Source organism: Panthera uncia, chromosome D2, assembly GCF_023721935.1.
Source record: "Panthera uncia isolate 11264 chromosome D2, Puncia_PCG_1.0, whole genome shotgun sequence".
NCBI classification, from domain to species: Eukaryota; Metazoa; Chordata; class Mammalia; order Carnivora; family Felidae; genus Panthera; species Panthera uncia.
Genome location: NC_064818.1, coordinates 67,626,050 through 67,638,080, shown reverse-complemented (window position 1 = coordinate 67,638,080; position 12,031 = coordinate 67,626,050). Strand labels below are relative to the sequence as shown.

The 12,031-nt window shown below is 49.4% G+C and overlaps 1 protein-coding gene across 4 annotated transcripts in view; it reads right to left on the bottom strand.

Annotated features, from left to right (window-relative positions):
* Positions 1 to 2,035: 2,035 nt before the first annotated feature.
* VTI1A (vesicle transport through interaction with t-SNAREs 1A) overlaps positions 2,036 to 12,031 on the bottom strand; it is a 350,627-nt gene continuing 340,631 nt past the window's right edge. For 2 of the 4 annotated variants that reach the window (XM_049645768.1, XM_049645769.1), the window contains one exon: positions 7,597 to 7,687. Coding sequence is in view for 2 of the 4 variants with exons in the window: in XM_049645765.1 (XP_049501722.1) it covers positions 7,594 to 7,687 (94 nt within the window). In the remaining 2 variants the exon portion in view is untranslated. Of the gene's footprint in view, positions 7,688 to 12,031 lie in introns of all 4 variants that reach the window. The other 2 variants (XM_049645765.1, XM_049645766.1) reach the window with 2 other exon arrangements.

Genomic DNA, 12,031 nt, shown 5'->3' with positions numbered 1-12,031 from the left:
TACACCTCTCACACTTCAAACAGGGAGAGGTTCGGTTGTTCAGAAACCCTGTCGGGGACAGCAGTGAGCCCACTGAAGCCCCTAGCTGTCTCTTCGCTCTGTAGTTTCTTGTGGGGGGTGGGGTGGTGGTGGGCATGGATGAAGAAAAGATGGAAATCAAGCAGAGAGAGGCTCTGAGGGTCACCGTGTCCCTGCTATGCGGAGACCCCTGGATGCGGCAGTGTGGGGAGGGGCTGCCCCGGGGCTCTTCCCCAAATGCCAGATTGTACATTGTGAAGCCTTGGCCTCTTCTTATGTCAGCAGGGCCGGTGGGGGTGGGGGAGCAGGCTGGAGCAGCTCCGCAAGGAAAGCAATTGGCTGGAACCCCCTGCCTACTGTTCTAACTATCCCTCCACCACACCCCCAACCTCCTTCCTGCGTTCTCTCCTCCTCCTCTTCCTCCTCCTCACAAAGGCATTGCTGTGGGATGTGCCAGGGGACCCTCAAACAGTTATCTGGCCTTTGCAGGGCCCATGTGTCTCTGACCTGAGTGGTCCTGAGTCCTGGCCAGGATGTGTGTGGGCTTCTAGGGTTAGGCTGTGCCCCCGGCAACCCATTCATTACCCCACAAGGCAGCTGATCCCAAGAGAAATCACCAGGCAGCCAAGGTCTCCTTCCCTTCTACCCTTTCTCCCAAAGATCACTAACTGCTCCCTCCCATGGTGGGTCTTTCCTCCCCTGGATCCGAAATCTGCTCTCAGGAGAGGGTCAGACAATTCACCCAGAAGGATCAGTGGTTGATGGGACCTCAGCTGACCGGAGGAAAAGGAATCTGCTTTTTTCCAGGGTTCGAGGTCAGACACCAAAGGCATGGGCTTTTAAGGGTGGGATTTCAGGTATCCACCAGCCCACCATGCACAGGGTGTCCCTGTGCAGAGACCTGGCTCATCGTACAACTGTACGTGGCTTGGAGGGCCAAGGCCTGGGTCACTTGCTGTGTCCAAAAGAGAAGCGAACAAGGAGGGGGACAGTGTGTCTGCAGCCTCAGGGTGTGGGGCTGGCGGGCTTCAGGCCCTGCGCATTTAGCATCCAATGGCTGATGCTTCTCTACTGAATTTAACAACAACCCCATCCCCCAAAGACATGACGGATTCTAGCCACATCCTCGGCTCCTCTCTTCTGATGGTGTTAAGACAGAAAATTAACAGGAACGGGCAGTCTGGCATCCAAAGCGCTTAGCCCAGTGCCCGGCATGCAGTAGGCCTCCGTACGTGTCAGCCGAGGGTGCCTCTGTGGCCTGGGTCTTTGGCAGAACCTTCTGGAGAGAAGCTGGAGCCCGAGGATGTATTTCATTCTCCACTCTGTGGGGCCTCATCATGTAAAAAAAAAAAACAAAAAACAAAAAAAACATTTCTCTCTAACTCAGGTACTTTTCTCGGCAAAATAAGTCAAGAACAAAAACGTTGAGGCAACGAAGCAGCACTGGGCTGGAGAAGGGCCTTGGCCACCCCTGTTTCCCCCCCGCCCCCGTCCTGTCCCCTCCTGAACACACCTGGGGAGGCCGAGGAGGTGGGGGAGGGAGGGCGCTGCACTGAACGGTGCTGTCCTGCCCCCAGGAAAAGTCCAGGCAGCTCTCAGAGGAGCTGTGTGTGCAACAGATCAATATGGGCTTCGGGGCCGCTGAGCTATTATTCACGCCAAAGGGCCTTGTTTGGATGAAGGGAAGGAGGGGGTGCACGAGTTCACAGAATCACAGTCTAGAGCTCTGCTGCTTGGCATTTCCCCCTCTCTCTGTGATGCCTTCGTTATTTATGTAGCACGAGTAATGAGGTGATTCAGGATGAGGAAGTGCTTTTCCCACAGCATGCTGGGAGCTCCTTGAGGCATGACAACAGGGGTTGTGTGTGATTTGGGCCGGGGTCCTGGGAGATAGGCACCTTGCCTTTCCCCTCCTTTGGCTCCTCCTGAAGGAGGCCGATAATGGGCCCAGGGTGGCACAAAGCGGGGCCTTGATGCCCGTGCCCCTCCCTCTTGACTGCCCCCCCCCCCCCCCGGGATGAGCCCCCCTCACCATTGCCTCTCCCCTGGTGCTAGGAATCCATCCTTCACCTACGGACCATCTGTTCCTCACCTCCTCACACATTCCCAATCCCCTTGTCCTGTCACTTTGGGTCTGCCCCACCATCTTGTTTTTGCCCTACGTGCCTCTGGTAAGCTGGCTTTGGAACATTCATCTTATTGCTGACCTGGAATCCTAACGGACACGGCCAGTCTCTCTCGCCAATCCCTATGTCTTCCCTCCTCTACAACAGAAGAGGATGCTGACCCTCGTTCCATCACCTATTTCAGGACCCTGTATCCAGCCTTGGTTCCAATCACACACAAATATTCTCCTGCCTGTGCCGGTCCACTCTTGGTCTCCCTCCTTGGATGCACTGCTTGTGGCTTTAAAAACTTCTCTGAGCTCTCCACACGGTCACCTGCCCCATTTTAAAAAGGCTGACATGTTGTCTAAGAGCTACCCGACTTGTCATAAAATGTGGATGGCCCCTGGCAGACAGCACTGGTTTGAGCGCGATGGGCTACAGGCAAAGCCATGTAAGCAAGAATGTTCCCTGGAATTTAGTTTAAAGTGATGAATTATAGCAGAGGACGAAGTCAAGTTTGAGGGCTGGCATCTCATCTCAGGCAACCAGTGTCTTTGGGAGTCAGACTGGGGATGGCTTACCACAAAGCCTTCCTTCCTTTTGGAAAAACGACTTTGAGCATATCTTTTGCTGAGGTGTGGAGTCCGTTCTGAAGGTGGCGAGTTGTCATGTGGCTAATTTGGAACAGATTGAAATGGAAGCTCGAGACCGCCCCAGGCCCTGGTGTGTCTGCTGTTTCTATGCCCACGGTGATCTATGAGGCTCAGGACTGGCCTCACGTGGCTCGTGCCTGCTGGATGAGCCCCTCCCATGCCGCGGCTCCTACTGGATTGTCTGTCCTTTGGTGGGTGATGCTGAGAGGTGGTGGCTGAGCGAGGGACATGTGCCGTCTCTCCCCTTCACATCCATGGAGCAGCTGCCCAAGGAGTCTGTCTTTCTGAGGATGCGTGGGTGGGAGGAAAACAAGCCGGCAGGGAAGTACTCCTTGTTCCTTGATATTGACCAGCACACCCCAGCCCAGACATACCAATGAACCAGGCCTCTGAGAGCGCTTCCCTGCTTATGTGAAACTTATCGAATCAAACAGGGTGACCAAAGGCAGCCGGCAGTTGCGGCACGGAGAGTGCCACGGACTTCAGACTCGGGATGAAGGTGCCACCTTTCCCCTCCAGCTCAGAGCCCACGGAAAAGCTGATGATCTCACCGGTGGCAAGTCCCAGAAAGGAAAAAAGACGGAAGGTCAATCCCAGCAAAGCATGGCTCCTATTGTCTACTAGGAAAGCAATGAGCTCATTGACTACACAGAGACGCCCCGGACACCCCATCACACCCTCCCCACACCAGCCGACTGGACACACAAGTGCTCCTTTAAGAAAGCCCTACTTACTCTCCAGACCACAGTCCTCCAACCACACACTCAGCTAGCGGAGGAGACAAGTGGACCAGAAACAAGGGACTCACAGAGGTTCCTCTGAAACCAGCCCCAGCCACAACCAACCAACAGTCCTTGGCTCTGGATGTGCATTTCTCCCAGGAAAGCCATTTCTCCCAAGCGCCAGGTGCCCTGCTAGGCTAGCAGTTCAAACCAGAGAGACGAGGAAATCATTGCTTGTAGTTAATTCTCAACTACGTAGACAAACGGCTATAAATATTTATGACGGGAAATTTCATTATTTAAAAATTCGGCTCTAAATTTCCAGCTAACTCCAGGAAGAATGCTTGCTGAACAGGTTGCAAATTAAGAACAATTATTTTTCTCTTCTGCATTTGAATAGAACTTACAGCTAAAGTCATTTAAAGGGGTTAACATCAACCTTAATTAAATATTAAAGTGTGCCTGTACCTGCTGCTATTGTTGCCCCTTCGAATAAGATATAACCTATTTTTGACAAGTTTTCATCTTTCTCTGTGGAAGACGCTACATGAAATCAAATCAGTGGCAAAGAGGAGAGTAATGAATAATCTATTTCATATTCCAACAGTACCCAGAGCTCGGAGTGGAAAAATATTCAGTCAGACGACGGCAAGAGGCTGCTAGGGTACCACATGACACAGCTAATGTTTAAATAATAATAATAAAAAGCGATAAACAAATCATTAGCCCTTAACAGTTGTTTAATGCAATTTGTTAATGAACGTAATGGTGGGGACTAATAATGAAAGAAAATAAAAACGTCTAAACAGGCGCCAAGTTGCTGGCGATGCGCAATTATTTCCTTGTCAAGTTTTTATGATTTAATGAGCCCCTCTGGGACTGACGGCTGTCAGTCAGTCGTGACTTTTTGACACCATTAGAACTTCAAATACAGCAGCAGGCAGGCTGTTTTCCTCGGATTTGAAATACTGAAATGATCTGACAGTTTTAAAGAAAAGATGTGCAAAAAAAAAAAAAAGGAGAAAGAGAAGGAGAGAAAGACAGTTGCTTTCTTTCTTTCCAACCCTCCCCCCACCCTTCTTCTATGGGGTAGATAATCTCTGGATGCTGTTTGGTAATGAAAATCCAATCACTGAGGTCATTATCTGATGAGGTTTTTGGAACAGGCAGGCTTTTTTCCCCCTCTTTATTTCTTTACTTAATGATAACCCTCAATGGGCTTGCCCCGCATGGGACGGTCAGAGCTGCACAATTTTGTTCACCATTAATTTCAGCCTTTGAAGCTCAGGGCTCAGAAGCAGTAGCAAAGCAAACCCCCCACCAAGCTGGTTCCAAAATAAGACAATCCAGCCTGCCTTAAACAGAATAGCAAATGGCCTCCCAGCCCAGGCCTGGCGGCTGACGTCAGGCCCATCGCATATGCAGGCATTCGCCTTCAACACGGAACATTTAAAACTCTTTACAACTTAAGAGACTTTAATTAAATTGCTTTTGATTCCGGAGCAGGGTAGCATCCGCTTTACTTTATTCGGTCAGGGAAACTGTTTAGTCTGCATGAATTTTATATGGCCAGGGCCTCCTTCTCCTCTTCCTCCTCGGTGTTTCTTCGTCTTCACCCCCCACCCCACCTTCCCACTGAACCTCATTTTTTCAGCACAGGCTCTCAACTGGAGAACTGGTCCGCAAAGTCGACATAGGAAGTTCCCAGAGCCTTTCACAGATCTAGGACCTGCTTCGATTTGTGGGCTTTCTCCCTTCCCCAGTGGAGCAGGGGAGTGGGGAGAAAACCGTGTCTCCGGTCTCAAATTTCTCCTGCAGCAGCCGGAGGGCCAGGCGGGAATTGTGGGGACTTCAGACCAGCCTCCCACAGAGCGCTCACTACCCGGGTCTTGGGGGCCGCTCTCAAGGTGGGTTTGATGGGGCTGGTAGGCCAAGGGTCATCTGGTCAGATTCTCTCACTCTCAAGGTTGAACCGGGGCAAAATCTCAGGCAAGAGCTGATAAAGAGGTAGAACTGGAAAGGAAAAGCCATTGAGAGGCAAGCAGTGCCCCTGGCCCCCGCCCTCCACTTCATCTACTTCAACATGAACGCAAGGTGTTAGTGACATATCGAGGAGCCAGTGGGTTTAGATGATCAGACCAACCTGGCTTGCTGGGTGGCCTTGGGAAGAGGCGTGAGGCGTATACAGCTGGATAACTGGTTACCCGCTTTAGCTTAGATCAACAGTTTCCAAAGAAGCCACCGGAGAGGTCGGTGTAATACTTCCCCACCATTAGTGTTTCGGAACGGGAAGGAGGTTGTTTGTTTGTTCCCCTGCTTTTTAATGGTTTCTTCAATGTGTTCAGCATGTACAAAATCCGTTATCGGAATAAAAGAACCTTGCTGAGATGGATCCCTTAAGCTGATAGGAAAATTAGCACTGCCTTCCCACTCCTTCACTGTCCTACTTCCCCCTGCCAAAATCCCATACGATCCCTGCAAAGTAAAGGCTGCAGCTTTATTTACACAATACTAAATGATTTATCTGGACACACGCAGGCCCTGGCCTGTTTTGCTAAGTACGATCTCTCCGGTGGATTTTGCCATTCTGCATTTCCTCTCTAAACCATAAAGGTTCTTCTCGGAGTTGGGGCAAAATATAAAATAAAGTGCCCCATCCAGGTGATCTCAATCTCTGGGCACAGGTGGTTAGCATTTTTTATGAAGAGAACAGGTCTGATTTTTCAAGGATTCAAAGCTTCCAATTACATTCAAAAAGATAGTACGGACCTTGTAAATGCCAATGAAGTCTTAAGAAAAACACATTTTGCTTTATGACTAGGGGGAAAATGACCTCAGCTTGGGCAACTTGAAGCCTGATCATAAATGAACTCATTTTGAACGCAATTCCCGGTTACCTCGGATAGAAAGAAACCAAAAACAATCACAAAGCATGTCAGAGGTTTGAATACACAGTGAATTCAGGAAGGCTGTGCTAACATTTTTTTGTAGAAAATCCAAGCCGTCCTTTGTAACACGCTGCAACCCCCCTATTCTTTTGAAGGAGGTTAGTGAACATTTTCCATAAAGTTTATTTCTAGTGAATCATCCTATAGGACTCTATGCCATATTTATAATCACATTTGAAATTTCACACTGACGGACTCATGTTCTTGCTCTTCCTGAAATATTCATGTTCTCTTTACATACTGGAATGGATGTGGAGGGAACCTTGTCAGACCTTTTGCATGTATGAGGGCTGCTTTTGGCAGTGCAGATATTAAAACCGAAAGGATACAGAGATGCTTACACAGGTCAGGGGAGAGGGGGTCACAATTAAATACCGTGCCAAGGCTTACTTTGCCAGCAAATTCTAGGGACTGTGGGATTTGGGGAAGGTAAGGAAATATTTCATGTAGCCAGTAAGCAAAGTTATGAAAAGTGGATCTTGGGCAGACTCAGCAAAAATATTCTTGGCTGTAAAAAAAAAAAAGAAAAGTATATATATATATATAAAAACAGAGAAAGTGCTAAGTCAATTTCCTGCACAAGTGACATTAAATATCCACCTTTACAATGAAAGCACTCAGGCAGGTAGACTATATTCATTATGCCTGGGTAGGAACAGGGCCGGTTTGCTGGAGTGGGTCACTGGCTGTGGCCTCTGTTTTTCTCTGCATTTTTATCCTTGGACATCACAGAAGCGCAATTTGGAGACAAGAGATGTGTGACAAACAGCACAGCCCATCAGATGCCCCACGACTGACTCATCGTGCCCTATCCCAAACCATGACCCCTGACACGTCCACGGGGCAAGGAAGAAAGTCACCAAAGCTATTTTGGTTCGTAGATGAAATTACCGAAAGGCAAATAAACATTCACCTTCTCCTACAAAAAACAAATCTGGGTGAAGACAAACCTAGAAAAGGAAACCGACCCACACGCAAGCAGGAATAGAAAATATTTTTACACTCTGCGCTTCAGCCGAACAGTGGTGAAAAGAGGGAGGGTCGTTCAGGGCCTGTCGGCGCAAAAGAATGATTCATGTGACCATTTTGTCTTAATTACTCAGAACAAGCCGTTGTTGCTGTTTATCAGGGAAGAGCAGATCCATCAGCGTCTTCTGACAGAAAAAGTGATCGCCATCAGGATGGTGACAACCAGGATGATGGCCAAGATGACGACCAGGATGCGGTTCTGGATGATTCTAGGAAAGAGCAAAGGAAAAAAAAAATCACAGATAAATGAAGGACTTTCTGACCAAGACCAGCCAAGACCAAGTTGGCTAATCAAACGACGGTTTCGCAGGTGGGGGTAGGGAGCCCCGTGTGGGGCTTGAGTGTGAACGCGCGTGAGTACCCACGTGCATGTGTGCGTGCACGAGCTTTTTGGGCCTACAAACGACGCACGAGGAAATGAACGACTCCGCGGTGACTGTCACGCGGCACTCAGAGAAATGCTAAAGCGAATCAAATGGCTTTCCAGGCTCAGGGTACCATGCGGTAATCTTTAAGCGATCAAGGGCCCCACGCGAGCTTCTCTTTTTAATTTAAAATGTGAGACAAGCCTCATTTTTTTTGCAGTGTTTCCCGTTAAAGTAAAAGACTCCAAGGAAACATATGTCAGTGAGGTACTTACCTGTACAAAAATACCTGGGGAAAAGTAAAAGAGAGATTTAGGAAGAAAAGGACAGGATTAAGAAGCAAGTGTCAAACTCGCAGCTCAGGCTGTGAAACCGTCATCTGTCACTGGGGCTCACTGCTCAGTTACGCCAGGAGGAAACGTTACATTTGCTCCGTAACACACACACACACAAAAAAAGATGGAAATGAGAATTACAGAGTACCCGAGCACCTCATGTGCTTTGCTTGGTGGGCCCTCACCTCTGGGGATTCCAGGGGCCCAAATATAAGCCAATGTGAATGACGGGGAACTGGCAGGTCAGGAGGAGACCCAGAGTAGAGACACGTGCTCCAAGATGCTTGCAGAGAGTTTCCAACGAAGTTGCCTCACAGCGTGTTAGCTCAGTCTGAGAAAAGGGGCTGAGCCACAGAATGCTTTGTTGAGACTGTCAAAGGGGACCCAGGTCAAGTGGCCTGACACACACACATCCCCCCCCACCCCGCCTCCTACAGGACCCACCACAGCAATAGAGCGGCTGGCGGTAGAGGCAGCCGTCCCTGTGCCTAACACCCCACAGCAAATCCCATCGGCCTGTTCCTGCAAATATCAAGCAGAAAAAGGTCTGCTGTCTTAGTCTCACGGAGACCCTGCCCTCCTATTTTTTTATCTCTGTGAAGAAACCTTTGGAGGGTGTTGGCAGGCTTTTCTAGCTTCCGGATGAGTTTCTTTCTCATAGGAAGGAAGGAAGACATCCTTGTGGCTTCAGTTGGATTTCTCCTCGCCTACCCCCTCCTTCTCCAAACCTAAATGGATGGATGGAGAGATGGTCACATCAGACAAGCCCCCTCCCCCGTGGGCCCCTGGAAGGGCTAGCATCCTTGCCTCCTGACAGGTTACAAAATGATCACATTTGCTGACACGTCTTCCGCAAAACTGCTTTAGTGCCTGTGTCCACTTTCCTCGAAGGAGATGAATGGTCTGCTCGGTCCTCATTTATCACGGAAGGCTCAGCTAAGATCTGTCTCGTTTATTTCTTCCCTTGCCCACTAGAAAGGCTGCGCCCTGACATTAATTCTTCTGCCATGACAGCTAATTCAGACTTAACAGGCCATATTTACTCAGGAGGCAGGAAGATTCTCTGTCCCCCAAATAAATAAATAGAAACAGGACTTCACGCCTTGTTAAAGTGAGGCTAATTATGAACACTGATCGGTGCTACTTGCTGGCTTGATTTAAAACCCAAATTGATTTTTTTCCCCTCTTCTCTGGAAGGGGGCAGAAGTCTTCAGAGCAGTCTCTACACATCCCGTTGGCCCAAGTCACTGTCACAATCTCTATTTACCACAGTCATCTGCGTCAGACTTGCAGAGGAAATCAGCAAAATTGAAACTCAGCAGTGAAACAGATTAAAAGCATGAAAACTCTTTAAAAGTCTGCCTTAAGTAATATACAGCAGTGTATCTCTCGGTTGACAACCATTTTATTTGTGGGTTGAGGGCCCCAAGGCATCCATGATGCTAATTTATAAAGGATTAACCGCGGGTGTTACTTGTTTAATCTGAAGCATGGTTAGCGAAATGAATACACAGGAATCCCTGAATCCTCAGCTCTTCCCTGGCTTCCCTCATCTCAAGGCCAACAGGGGTGTGATTCCCCCACAATCATTCTTCACAGCTTATATGTTTAATTCACTCAGCACATAACCGATCCCAGGAGAGCCTGACCTCTCTGCTGGGGTCACAGACATTCAGAAAGACCGAACTGTCCACTCACTCCTTGGTGTGTCCAGAGCCCGGAGCCCTCTCCTCTACAGCCCCAGCACACACAGGACAGTTGCTGGCACACCGCACTCAAAAGAGACCCACCCGAAGGATGATCATCAAAGAACGCAGCTCCTGTAATTGTAATGGGTCCATTCAAAGGTGAACGGAGGAGAAACCTGCGCAAACTCAATTTGCAGGAAAAACGCAGGGAGTCCGCACAGAAAAGGCTGAAGTTACAAGTTGAAGCAAACCCCCCAAAGAGGCAACTTCATGCCATATGCCTTCTCCGAGCGCTGCTGGGTCTTCTCCCTGAAGCTAAGAGAAGGAACGGTCCTCGTGGAACGGAGGCGGGTGGTGGAGGATGTGTGCAGGAGAGAGCACTTGCTTTCAAACCAAGGGCTGGCAGATCTTTAGGACAAAGCGTGTAGAAGGGGGGGGTGGGGGAAGAGTTGGAGCAGACAAGAGTTGGAAGTAAGCTTGACTCAGGCTAGCAACCCAGCTTTGGACCTCAAAGGTGTTATAGGTTGATATGGTGCCTCTAAGGACCAGAAAAGGGAGCTGCTGGGGCCCATGAATGGATAGGAACCAGCCAGCCCGGAGCAGGGGAAACAAAGGCTGGCATTGGCGGGCCCCATCTGTGAGGAAGCCTGGAGTACAGTCACAGCCAGGGGCGGCTGGCAGGTACTGCTGTAGGCAAAGCAGAAAGGAACAGGGAGTTTGCAGAGAATGAGAAAAACAAGCCCGGAGAGGGGTTCCCAGCTAGTGAGCCAGGGAAGGAACTTTGGGGAAGCCCGAAGTAACTTCTTTCTAACTTTGGGCAACCGGGGGCTTTATGTTCAGCTAGGTCTGCAGCAAGCTGTCTTAATCTCCCTTTTGAAAATGCAAAGTGTGTTTACCCAGTAAATAATTTAAGAAAGAATATACACTTGAAAGAAGACATCCATTGAAACAGCCAGGCTAAATTGCCTCTGGGCAAAAACTTGTGCATTTGCATGCTGCATTCTATTAAGTGAGCACACTGTGGCTTTAAAAGAACGCAGAGCCAAATTAAAAGGAATGTGGGCCCGAAACATCAAGGATTCTCCAAGTTTACATTATGAATCACAGTGCTGTTGATACAAGATGAATTAACCATTTACTTTGAGGCTGAACTCACAAAGTACTATTGAAAATACTGATCCCCGTGTGGAACCCTGGGAGCGGCTAATCTTTCCATTGCCAGTCTCCTCCCCTTCTGGAAACAAGCTCCTGCGTGTGGCAGCGGGATCGAGGGGACTGGGTAGAGAGGGGGCAGGCAGGCGTGGCACGTGGTGCGGTTCTCTCTCCCGCTTGAGAAGCCCGGAAATTCCAGTCGCAGGAGGCGTCACCCTATTCTCTACTTCTAGGCACAGACGGCTCTCACCTGTCCCTTGAAGTTAGGTGCGGCCACGTGACTTGCGTTAAGTCAACGAAATGTGAGCAGAAGTGTTGGCTGTCAGTCCCATGCCAGGGGATGGCATCTGACTTGCAGTGTTTGACTCTCTGCTGGCTCTTCCCTTGCCGTTCTGATTCAGGAGGCTGTATGTTTCAGGAGTGGAGTTACAGGACGGCGGGCACTGCTCCTGCCTGGATCCCCGACTCATCACATGGAACACCACCGCCCAGGAGACTCCCCTGGACTCACAGCAGAGTTGTCTTAAGGCGATGAAAAATGGCTTAATGAGATGGGATGCACCCACGTGGCTTAGGCCATTCCAACCGAGTGAGTCCCAGGAGCCTGGCTTCGAATGCTGCGTCACCTGGATCATATGGGGTGTGGATGTTAGGCCTGGATCTGCTGCAGCCGTTTTGTTTCCACAAGGGGAGCCATCCCGAGAAGCTGACCCGCGGAGGATAGCGCAGTAGAAAGAATGGCAGAGAAATGGAACCCTGGTCCTGAAAACACGGTGAAACCCTGTATCAAACGACCCTTCCTCTGGACTTTGAGTTAGATGAGAAAAAAGTTAACTTAATTTCTCCAGTTAGTTTGAGTTAGGTCTCCTGTTATTTGAGACCTAAAGGCATAGTTAGGTTGATTCACCCAGATTCCAAAACCAAGTCCTTGATCTACAGCGTGTCGTTCCCACTGCTTCCATGAAGAATTTCCTGACCGTGACCTTGTCTGACTCTTGTACTTCCCTGTGCAT